The 12,911-nt window shown below is 42.8% G+C and overlaps 1 protein-coding gene across 30 annotated transcripts in view; it reads left to right on the forward strand.

Moving 5' to 3' along the window:
* LOC106581646 (palmitoyltransferase ZDHHC3-A) overlaps positions 1-12,911 on the forward strand; it is a 24,481-nt gene continuing 11,570 nt past the window's right edge. For 2 of the 30 annotated variants that reach the window (XM_045719360.1, XM_045719332.1), the window contains exons 1-5: positions 1-269; positions 4,607-4,668; positions 8,541-8,636; positions 9,155-9,341; positions 11,622-11,746. In XM_045719360.1, the coding sequence (XP_045575316.1) occupies positions 4,649-4,668; positions 8,541-8,636; positions 9,155-9,341; positions 11,622-11,746 (428 nt within the window). In that variant the 5' untranslated portion in view covers positions 1-269; positions 4,607-4,648. Of the gene's footprint in view, positions 270-359; positions 718-1,083; positions 1,245-3,749; positions 3,776-4,606; positions 4,669-8,540; positions 8,637-8,946; positions 9,057-9,154; positions 9,342-11,621; positions 11,747-12,911 lie in introns of those variants that run through there. The other 28 variants (XM_045719361.1, XM_045719334.1, XM_045719362.1 and 25 more) reach the window with 28 other exon arrangements.

Consider the following 12,911-nt stretch of genomic DNA (forward strand, 5'->3'; position numbering starts at 1 on the left):
CCCCTCGTCCCAGTCCTTTTCCCTAACCGTTCCTACGCCTGGTCACCGGACTGGGAGGACGTGACTTCTTCCAACACCTCGTTTAATACAACCACCGATTTCCCCCTCATTTGTGTTGCTCAACTCAGCGTGAATGTGCCAACTCAAGTTCATGTTTCTGTACAATGCGCAACACATATTAGGAAAAGTCGGTGGTTGTATGCGATAAAGTGTTTTATTTTAATTATACACTTCAGCACCCCAGTTGTACAGGACAGACATAGGTACAGGTAAGCGTTTTTATTACAATAATCTATTGATGTTGACTCGGTGTAAAGAGAACCGGTGTTGTCGCTAGTAACTCCGTATCGGTGTAAAGAGAACCGGTGTAAAGAGAACCGGTGTTGTCGCTAGTAACTCCGTCTCGGTGTAAAGAGAACCGGTGTTGTCGCTAGTAACTCCGTCTCGGTGTAAAGAGAACCGGTGTTGTCGCTAGTAACTCCGTCTCGGTGTAAAGAGAACCGGTGTTGTCGCTAGTAACTCCGTCTCGGTGTAAAGAGAACCGGTGTTGAGCGGTCCTCAGCCGGGGTCGGGTTGGTGAGTGCTGCGGGATTCAGCAGGACTCATTCCTGCCTGTTTCTACGACATTTAGCTCATCTACCATAGTTTGTTTTCAGATCATTTTAAGACAGTTCGTTCCTGGAGTCTCGCAGCCTGGCATGTCTTATGTGAAGACAGGTAAATTAGTTACTAGTTAAACGTTGGCTATCTAGGTAAGCTAACGTTGGTTAGCTCGCATTTTCAGCTAGCCAGCCAGGTAGTGAGATGGCTAGCAAATTAGCTAGCTACAGCCAGTTTGATTTGTTTACACGGTTAGCTACCAGCTGTTAGTTAATATTATCTGATATGTAGTTAAATAACAATGGTAAATGACAAGCTGTATGTTTTTAACATATCGTTAGCTATCTAACGCGTTAGCTACGTTAGTCAAGGAACCGCAAACTAACCCACATAACTAGCCAGTTAGTTAAAAACATTTAACGTAGCTTTGTAACGTTAGCTAGTGGCTAGTTCGTCTTTCCAACAAACTGTCGCATCTTTTAGCAGCATGAACATGATGGTTAAATCATGTCGTGGGACATTCTGCACAGGCCAGCCAGCTACAATATTGCGACAGTGATGCCCTTCCTCTGGTTTTCACCATCACCCCACGGTCCCCATCAACTCCAGTGATATAATCACAGGTGTGTGTAGCAGATAATACGGTATGTTTGTATAAATCAGTTGTATTATTAGGTAGCTAGCAGGCACAATCTTTCATCAGAAAATGAACACAGAACTCAGATGTCCTGGTGTCCGTTATCCTCTGGTCGAATTTGTCATTGGCATCACAGTGAGGGGTAATACTCAGCCAGCACAGCAGTATTTCCCTTTACATAGAGCGTGATACTACTGAGTCAGGATTTGCGTCCCAAATGGCAAACTATTCCCTATTTAGTGCACTATTTGTTTTATTTTATTTACCACAGCCTATAGAGCTCTGGACAAAAGTAGTGTACTATATTGGAAATGAGGTGCCATTTGGGATGCAAAGAAACACTGCTGTGCTGCATACAGTATTTTGCCATAAGGTGATTGTGTGGTTTGGACACGCTTGAGTGGATAGCTGACACACAGAACAATCATTTTCTGTTCTCATGGATCACTCATTTTGTTTTCTGGGAGATTTTCCATCTTAGCTAACGTTTCCAATGTTTACACTAACAGCACATTAGGCTAGTAGTTGGCTTGACATTAGGTACTGTAGATAGTGTATGGACAGTACCTTCAGAAAGTATTCGCACCCGTTGCCTCTTCCCACATTTTTGTTGTTACAGTTTGAATTTAAAATGGAATTATTAAATTGTGATTTTTGTGGCACTGGCCTACACAAAATACTCCATAATGTCAGTTGAATTGTTTTTTAAAAAGCTGACATGTCTTGAGGAAATAAGTATTCAACCCCTTTTGTTATGGTAAGCTTAAATATGTTTGAGTACAAATGTGCTTAACAATTCACATAAGTTGCATGGACTCACTCTGTGTGCAATAATAGTGTTTAACATGATTTTTGTATGACTTCCTCATCTCTGTACCAAACATACAGATAATTGTAAGGTCCCTCAGTCGAGCAGTGAATTTCAAACACTGATCCAACCACAAAGACCAGGGAGGTTTTCCAATGCCTCACAAAGAAGGGCACCTGTTGGTAGATGAGTAAAAAAGCAGACATTGAATATCCCTTTGAGCATGGTGAAGTTATTAATTACACTTTGGATGGTGTATCAAAACACCCAGCCACTACAAAAATTACAGGGGTCCTTCCTAACTCAGTTGCCGGAGAGGAAGGAAGCCACTCAGGGATTTCACCATGACGACAATGGCGACTTTATAACAGTTAGAGTTTAATGGCTGTGACAGGAGAAAACTGAGGATGGATCAACAACATTGTAGTTACTCCTTAATACTAATCTAATTGAAAGCGTGAAAGGAAGGAAGGAAGCCTGTACGGAATAAGTTTCTTCCAGAACATGCATCCTGTTTGCAACAAGGCACTAAAGTAAAACTGCAAAAAAATGTGGCAAAGCAACTAATTTTTTGTCCTGAATACAAAGGGTTATGTTGTGGGCAAATCAATATTAGATTTGCCACCAATACTCCTTATAGGACACATCACTGCACTCTATACTCCTCTGTAAACTGAGTGGCTGCTGCCAACATACTGACTCAACTGAAGCACTTTAATAATGGGAAAATTGATGCAATCAATTTATCACTTGCCACTTTATATTATTTATATTAGATAATGTTTACATAACCTACATTATTCATCTCATATGTATATACTGTACGCCATACCATCTACTGCATCTTGCCATCTTGATGTAATTAGATGTATCACTAGCCACTTTAAACAATGCCACTTTATATAATGTTCTCATAACCTACATTACTCTTCTCATATGTATATACTGTACTCTATACCATCTACTGCATCTTGCCTATGCCGTTCGGCCATCACTCATTCATATATTTTATGTACATATTCTTATTCATTCCTTTACACTTGTGTGTGTATAAGGTAGTTGTTGTGGAATTGGTAGATTACTTGTTAGATATTACTGCATGGTTGGAACTAGAAGCACAAGCATTTCACTACACTTGCATTAACATCTGCTAACCACGTGTATGTGACAAATACATTTGATTTGATAAACTGGTCATCTCTGTATACCTGTCGCAAGACCCACTAGGTGATGCTTATTTATAAAACCCTCTTAGCCCCCCCCCATTTGAGATATCTACTGCAGCCCTCATCTTCCACATACAACACCTGTTCTGCTTGTCACATTCTGTTAAAGGTACCCAAAGCACACACATCCCTGGGTCGCTCCTCTTTTCAATTTGCTGCAGCTAGCGACTGGAACGAGCTGCAACAAACACTCAAACTGGACAGTTTTAGCTTAATATCTTCACTCAAAGACTCAATCATGGACATTTTTACTGACAGTTGTGGCTGCTTTGCGTGATGTATTGTTGTCTCTACCTTCTTACCCTTTGTGCTGTTGTCTCTGCCCGATAATGTTTTATACCATGTTTTGTGCTGTTTCCATGTTGTGTTGCTACCATGCCGTGTTGTCTTAGGTCTATTTATGTAGTGTTGTGTTGTCTCTCTTGTCGTGATGTGTGTTTTGTCCTATATTTATATATTTCTTTATTTTTAATCCCAGCCCCTGTCCCCGGATCAGGCATTTTGGTAGGTCGTCATTGTAAATAAAAATTTGTTCTTAACTGACTTGCCTAGTTAAATAAAGGTTCAATAAATAAATTACACATTGCTGAGTACCACTCCATGTTTTCAAGCATGGTGGTGGCTGCATCATGTGTCATGTTATTGGTGTGCTTGTCATTGGCAAGGACTAGGGAGTTTTTTAGGATAAAAAGAAACGGAACAGAGCACAGACAAAATCCTAGAGGAAAACCTGGTTCAGTCTGCTTTCCAAGACACTGAGAGACAAATTCACCTTTCAGCAGGACAATAACCTGAAAACAAGGCCACATCTACACTGGAGTAGCTTTACCACGAAGACAGTGAATGTTCCTGAGTGGCCGAGTTGGTTTTGACTTAAATCGTCTAAAATATATGGCTGTCTAGCAATGATCAACAACCAACTTGACAGAACTTGAAGAATTTAAAAAATAATAATGTGCAAATATTGTACAATCCAGGTGTGCAAAGCTCTTAGACTTACCCAGAAAGACTCACAGCTGTAATCACTGCCAAAGGGGATTCGAACATGGATTGATGTGTGAATACTTACGTAAATTAGAAATGTCTGTAATTTCAGTATCAATAAATGTGCAAAAATTGTAAGAACATGTTTTCACTATGTCATTATGGGGTAAATTGTAAGAACATGTTTTCACTATGTCATTATGGGGTAAATTGTAAGAACATGTTTTCACTTTGGCATTATGGGGTAAATTTACAGTGTTACAGTATTCTATCTCTACTGAAGTGTACACTGAATGTGCCAGTATTTTCTCACAGTCGTACCGCTTCTTCTTCTTCCCTTTCTGCCCACAGCATGCGGTGACTGTGAGGCAGGCCCCATCCTGAGTCTGTACGATGAAGAGCCCAGTGCACAGGTCTGTTTGTGTGACTACAGGGCCTGAGTGAATGTGGAGCTTTCTAGAAGCTAGGGTACCACTGAGGATTTCCTACACTGGACAACTTGTTACAGCTGTTGATCAGTCATTGATAATAGTCTGGCAATTGTTTTCATGTCATTACATTAAGATAGGACTCCCGAGTGTGCGCAGCGGTCTAAGGCACTGCATCTCAGTGCTAGAAGCGTCACTACAGACCCTGGTTCGATTCCAGGCTGTATCACAACCGGCTGTGATTGGGAGTCCCATAGAGTGGCGCACAATTTGCCCAGTGTCATTAAGGTTTGGCTAGGGTAGGCCGACATTTTAAATAAGAATTTGTAATCAACTTACTTTCCTAGTTAAATAAATAAAAATATATGGGGGGAATCATAGTTATATTAAATACCAACCATGATAAAGGGTTAATCAACTCATGAATTGTATCTTGATGGATTTGTCAAATCATGTGACATGAAACATGACTTTTCTGTCCATGCATTTATAGCAGTGTAAGCTGTTGTTTATATCATGTATTAATTAGATATTAAACATGAACCCTGTAAGGATCCTGGATCTAGTTGTTATATAATATATTAAACATTAATCAGTTAAATTACACATTAAACATGAACCCCGTTTGTGTGAGAGCCTGGAATCGTCTGTAGTGACGCCTCTAACACTGACATGCAGTGCCTTAGACCGCTGAACCAGGGTCTGTAGTGACGCCTCTAGCACTGAGATGCAGTGCCTTAGACCGCTGAACCAGGGTCTGTAGTGACGCCTCTAGCACTGAGATGCAGTGCCTTAAACCGCTGAACCAGGGTCTGTAGTGACGCCTCTAGCACTGAGATGCAGTGCCTCAGACCGCTGAACCAGGGTCTGTAGTGATGCCTCTAGCACTGAGATGCAGTGCCTCAGACCGCTGAACCAGGGTCTGTAGTGATGCCTCTAGCACTGAGATGCAGTGCCTTAGACCGCTGAACCAGGGTCTGTAGTGATGCCTCTAGCACTGAGATGCAGTGCCTTAGACCGCTGAACCAGGGTATGTAGTGACGCCTCTAGCACTGAGATGCAGTGCCTTAAACCGCTGAACCAGGGTCTGTAGTGATGCCTCTAGCACTGAGATGCAGTGCCTCAGACCGCTGAACCAGGGTCTGTAGTGATGCCTCTAGCACTGAGATGCAGTGCCTCAGACCGCTGCGCCACTGGAGAGCCCCCTAAATGTAATCATTTGAATATCAATGCATTTGCAAGGCCTAAACAATTCATTATTCTTAGTGGTAATGGCCTTCCTATTTTTGCTTTTACATGTTTTACATGTTCTTTCGGGGGGGGGATTCTAAACTCAGCAGAAAAAGAAATGTCCCTTTTTCAGGACCCTGTCTTTCAAAGATAATTTGTAAAAATCCAAATGACTTCACAGATCTTCATTGTAAATGGTTTAAACACCGTTTCCCATGCTTGTTCAATGAACCATAAACAATTAATGAACATGCACGTGTGGAACGGTCGTTAAGACACTAACAGCTTACAGACGGTAGGCAGTTAAGGTCACAGTTAAGAAAACTTAGGACACTAAAGAGGCCTTTCTACTGACTCTGAAAACACCAAAAGAAAGATGGCCAGGGTCCCTGCTCATCTGTGTGAACGTGCCTTAGGCATGCTGCAAGGAGGCATGAGGACTGCAGATGTGGCCTGGGCAATAAATTGCCATGTCCGTACTGTGAGACGCCTAAGACAGCGCTACAGGGAGACAGGATGGACAGCTGATTGTCCTCGCAGTGGAAGACCACGTGTAACAACACCTGTACAGGATCGGTACATCCGAACATCATACCTGTGGGACAGGTACAGGATGGCAACAACAACTGCCCGAGTTACACCAGGAATGCACAATCCCTCCATCAGTGCTCAGACTGTCCGCAATAGGCTGAGAGAGGCTGGACTGAGGGCTTGTAGGCCTGTTGTAAGGCAGGTCCTCAGCAGACATCACCAGCAACAACGTCGCCTATGGGCACAAACCCACTGTCGCTGGACCAGACAGGACTGGCAAAAAGTGCTCTTCACTGAGGAGTCACTGTTTTGTCTCACCAGGTGTGATGGTCGGATTCACGTTTATCATCGAAGGAATGAGCGTTACACTAAGGCCTGTACTCCGGAGCAGGATCGATTTGGAGGTGGAGGGTCCGTCATGGTCTGGGGCGGTGTGTCACAGCATCATCGGACTGAGCTTGTTGTCATTGCAGGCAATCTCAACGCTGTGCGTTACAGGGAAGACATCCTCCTCCCTCATGTGGTACCCTTCCTGCAGGCTCATCCTGACATGACCCTCCAGCATGACAATGCCACCAGCCATACTGCTCGTTCTGTGAATGATTTCCTGCAAGACAGGAATGTCAGTGTTCTGCCATGGCCAGCGAAGAGCCCGGATCTCATTCCTATTGAGCACGTCTGGGACCTGTTAGATCGGAGGGTGAGGGCTAGAGCCATTCCCCCCAGAAATGTCCGGGAATTTGCATGTGCAATGGTGGAAGAGTGGGGTAACATCTCACAGCAAGAACTGGCAAATCTGGTGCAGTCCATGAGATGATGCACTGCAGTACTTAATGCAACTACAAAAATCTCAAACTGGAAACACTTATCTCCCTCACTAGCTTTAAGCACCAGCTGTCAGAGCAGCTCACAGATCACTGCACCTGTACATAGCCCATCTATAATTTAGCCCAAACTACTACCTCTTCCCCTACTGTATTTATTTATTTTGCTCCTTTGCACCATATTATTTATATTTTAACTTTGAAGAAAGTTCAAACTACAAATCTACATTTTACATTTACATTTTAGTCATTTAGCAGACGCTCTTATCCAGAGCGACTTACAGTAGTGAATGCATACATTTCATACATTTTTTTTCTGTGCTGGCCCCCCGTGGGAATCGAACCCACAACCCTGGTGTTGCAAACACCATGCTCTACCAACTGAGCTACAGGGAAGGCTGAATCTACCATTCCAGTGTTTTACTTGCTATACTTTATTTACTTTGCCACCATGGCCTTTTTTTGCCTTTACCTCCCTTATCTCACATCATTTGCTCACATTGTATATAGTCTTATTTTTTTCTACTGCATCATTGATTGTATGTTGTTTTACTCCATGTGTAACTATGTGTTGTTGTATGTGTCAAACTGCTTTCCTTTATCTTGGCCAGGTCGCAATTGTAAATGAGAACTTGTTCTCAACTTGCCTACCTGGTTAAATAAAGGTGAAATAAAATAAATAAATAAAATAAAATGCAGCTGGTGGCCACACCAGATACTGACAGTTACCTTTGATTTTGACCCCTTTGTTCAGGGACACATTATTCCATTTCTGTTAGTCACATGTCTGTGGAACTTGTTCAGTTTATGTCTCAGTTGTTGAATCTTGTTATGTTCATATAAACATTTACACATGTTAAGTTTGCTGAAAATAAACGCAGTTGCCAGTGAGGGGACCTTTTCTTTTTTGCTGAGTTTATATTAGGCACCATGTACAATTCTATAACATTGAGGTCCTTGAAAATTACAATGACGTGCTTTTAAAAAGTCCTTGAATTTGACTTGCCAAGTGTCTGTATGAACCCTGCTTAAAGAATGTATAGTCTCAGTCCTGTGTTGTATAGGTGGAGTTATGGGCCAGTTAGTTTATATTTACATGTGTTCCTCTGAGTATACATGTGAAACTGCATTCAAATCAGTTTTTATTTTAGTTTCAAACTATTTAAAAAATAAAAATAAATGGATCCCAATGGCCTCATTATTTCTACAAAGACCCATGTGTGTAATGTATTTGTTACAGCAGGTATGAATGAATAACTTGTTGTTGTCCAGGTGTAGGGACGTGGAGAGGCAGGCTGCCTGCCTGCAGACTGAGCAGCCGTGTGTCCCTGTCTCCCAGCACAACCCCAGCAGCATGTGGTTTATCAGGTAGCCTAGTTACATTTACATGTTTGTCCGTTTAGCAGCCAGAGTGATTTACAGTAGTGGGTGCTACGTTTTCGTACTGGGTACAAATACATTCTGGTAACTTTCCCAAGTTTTCCTGGATTCCTGGATTTCCTGCTTATTTCAACCTAATTCCAGGAATCTTCCAGAAACCCTAAACCTAGTCTTTGTAATGAGAGGTCATGGTAGATTACTGACCTGGTCTTGTCTAGGTGATTATGTATTTGTGTATAGGCCTATATTCTCTGTATTTGCCAATTTGTAATGAATGTGAAGTACCTTTTTTTTGAAGTGCTCAGTGCACAAGCACGTCTTACCCAGGCTGTCCATTCTAGCTGCCCACCTGGTGATAACGAGCACCAGAATGGAAATAAGTCAGCTGACTTCATAAAAAATAATTAAGTATATATTTCATTTTATTTTTTACTCAAATAGCTGAGGCAACTTTATGTATTTTTTTTTAAATGTGTGTATTAAAATGATTTCATCCATTCATTCAGGGACGCGTGTGGCATCGTGTGCGGGGTCATCACCTGGATGTTGGTGTTCTATGCGGAGTTTGTTGTGCTCTTCGTCATGCTGTTGCCTTCTAAAAACCTGACCTATAGCTTAGTCAACGGGACTGTGTTCAACACTCTGGCCTTCCTGGCTCTCGCATCTCACTTCAGGGCCATGTGCACCGACCCTGTGAGTTGTTCAAACTGAACACACACTATACACTGTGCTGACTGTACACTTTACACACGACACTGGGCTCTGTAAACTTGACATGCTGGTGTTCTCTGGGTTGTGTTCAGTTGGGCACAACACCGTACGTAGAAAAATGTTTTTGAAACAGTTAAAGGAAAAGGAGAGTTTTGTTGTTGTTGGGATAAGTTCAGGTAGCAGCTGCCTCTCTGTTCGTTTCAAAACGTTTCCTCCTGTGCCTAACTGAACATGACCTTACTCACATATATCAAGTTGTTATTGTCAATGGTACTAGTACTGTTAAATGCCTTTCTTGCTGGCTCTTTCCCAACAATGAAGTAGTACTAGAAAACCAAAAAAAACGAGAATTAGCTATATACAGGGTTCGTTCCAGGGCCTGCTGCTGGAAAAACGTATGTGTTATGGCTTTACACCCCCTGCTATAATGTGGATGAAGAGTTACCTGTCTAACAGAACACAGAGGGTGTTTAACTTCTTATGGGCAGGTGGGACGGTAGCGTCCCACCTGGCCAACATCCGGTGAAATTGCAGAGCGCGAAATTCAAATATTTAACATTCTTGAAAATATGTGCTATACATCAAAATAAAGCTTAACTTCTTGTTAATCCAGCCGCTGTGTCAGATTTCAAAAAGGCTTTACGGCGAAAGCAAACCATGCGATTATCTGAGGACAGCGCCCCGCATACAAACGCATGAAAATCATATTTCAACCAGGCAGGTGCGCCACAAAAGTCAGAAATGGCGATATAATTAATGCCTTACCTTTGAAGATCTTCTGTTGGCACTCCAAAATGTCCCACAAACATCACAAATGGCCCATTTGTTCGATAATGTCCTTTATGTCCCAAAAATGTCAATTTATTTGGCGCGTTTGATTCAGAAAAACACCGGTTTCAACTCGCCCAACATGCCTACAAAGTATCTAATAAGTTACCTGTAAACTTGGTCCAAAAATTTCAAACAACGTTCCTAATCCAACCTAAGGTATCCTAAAACGTAAATCGATAAAATTTAAGACGGAATAAACTGTTTCTAATACCGGATAAAAACAAGGTGAAGCTCTCTCCAGTTCACGCGCACCAAAACGGTAGAGTCCACCTGGAGGGACACTTGCAATGAATAGGACGACTACTTCATTTCTCAAAAGAAAAACATCGAACAATTTCTAAAGACTGTTGATATCTAGTGGAAGCCATGGGAACTGCAACCAGGTTCCTAATAATAAGGGTATCCCATAGAAAACCATTGAAAAATCCTATGACCTCAAAAATAATTTTCCCAGGATGGTTTGTCCTCGGGGTTTCGCCTGCCATATCAGTTCTGTTATACTCAGACATTATTTTAACAGTTTTAGAAACGTTTTAGTGTTTTCTATCCAATTATATGCATATCCTAGCTTCTGGGCCTGAGTAACAGGCAGTTTACTTTGGGCACGCTTTTCATCCGGAGGTGAAAATACTGCCCTCTACCCAAGAGAGGTTAATGAAAGCCTCTCAAATATAATCCAGAGATAATCAGGAATTCCCCAGGGCAGTTGTCTAGGCCCCTTACTTTTTTAATCTTTACTAACAACATTCCACTGGCTTTGAGTAAAGCCAGTGTGTCAATGTATGCAGATGACTATACACGTCAGCTACTACAGAAACTGAAATGACTGCAACACTTAAAGAGCTGCAGTTAGTTTCAGAATGGGTGGCAAGGAATAAGTTAGTTCTAAATATTTCAAAAAACTTAAAGCATTGTATTTGGGACAAATCATTCACTAAACCTTGTGTTTTGTTATCTTGACCGGAAGTTTCAGAAAAGCCCAGAGAATTGCGGTTACGAGAGTCCTGTTGATAGCAAATCCACAATCAGAGGTGGCTGGTTTTCTATTCGCTTTAATCTCGCCAGCGCTCCCTTCTCCTGCCTCTTATTTTTTTTACCTGCGTTTTCTCTTGGATAGCCTGAAAATTGGGTCGGAATTACACAAATATCCCAGGACAGATGAGTCGATGTTGAAGCCGGAATTGAGGTTAGTAACTGCCGATCTGATGTTCAGAAGTTCTTGTCGATCATAAGTAAAAAATCACAAAATAGCAAAGTTGGGTCAGAGCTCGCAAGACCGCAGCCAATACAGTAATGTGCCATCTTCAACTTAAAGCACATCAATATTCTATAACACTGCCTGACCACTGCAACAGTAGACCCCATTTGTTGAGCCAACAGGTGAGTAATGATAAGTCATCATGTCAACTCATTGCTCTGTCTGTCCTATAGGGAGCTGTGCCAACAGGAAATGCCACTAAAGAGTACATCGAGAGTCTTCAGCTGAAGCCGGGACAGGTGGTCTACAAGTGTCCCAAGTGCTGCAGCATCAAGCCTGACCGGGCACATCACTGCAGGTAGGATGACCCTGTACACCTCTTTGAATGGCTGGCTCACATCACTGCAGGTAGGATGACCCAGCACATCTCTGACTGATACTGTCCAGAGAACAGAAGACACTGCAGGTAGGGTAACCCTGACTGATACTGTCCCAGAGAACACTGCAGGTAGGGTAACCCTGACTGATACTGTCCCAGAGAACACTGCAGGTAGGGTAACCCTGACTGATACTGTCCCAGAGAACACTGCAGGTAGGGTAACCCTGACTGATACTGTCCCAGAGAACACTGCAGGTAGGGTAACCCTGACTGATACTGTCCCAGAGAACACTGCAGGTAGGGTAACCCTGACTGATACTGTCCCAGAGAACACTGCAGGTAGGGTAACCCTGACTGATACTGTCCCAGAGAACGGTGCCAGACTCAAAGTCCCAGTCAGCTGAGGGAGACTGTCTGCTGAACACTGTGACTTTAGGACCACCAGTCAGATGATGCAGACTGTCTGCTGAACACTGTGACTTTAGGACCACCAGTCAGATGATGCAGACTGTCTGCTGAACACTGTGACTTTAGGACCACCAGTCAGATGATGCAGACTGTCTGCTGAACACTGTGACTTTAGGACCACCAGTCAGATGATGCAGACTGTCTGCTGAACACTGTGACTTTAGGACCACCAGTCAGATGATGCAGACTGTCTGCTGAACACTGTGACTTTAGGACCACCAGTCAGATGATGCAGACTGTCTGCTGAACACTGTGACTTTAGGACCACCAGTCAGATGATGCAGACTGTCTGCTGAACACTGTGACTTTAGGACCACCAGTCAGATGATGCAGACTGTCTGCTGAACACTGTGACTTTAGGACCACCAGTCAGATGATGCAGACTGTCTGCTGAACACTGTGACTTTAGGACCACCAGTCAGCTGATGCAGACTGTCTGCTGAACACTGTGACTTTAGGACCACCAGTCAGCTGATGCAGACTGTCTGCTGAACACTGTGACTTTAGGACCACCAGTCAGATGATGCAGACTGTCTGCTGAACACTGTGACTTTAGGACCACCAGTCAGATGATGCAGACTGTCTGCTGAACACTGTGACTTTAGGACCACCAGTCAGATGATGCAGACTGTCTGCTGAACACTGTGACTTTAGGACCACCAGTCAGATGATGCAG

Source organism: Salmo salar, chromosome ssa05, assembly GCF_905237065.1.
Source record: "Salmo salar chromosome ssa05, Ssal_v3.1, whole genome shotgun sequence".
NCBI lineage: Eukaryota > Metazoa > Chordata > Actinopteri > Salmoniformes > Salmonidae > Salmo > Salmo salar.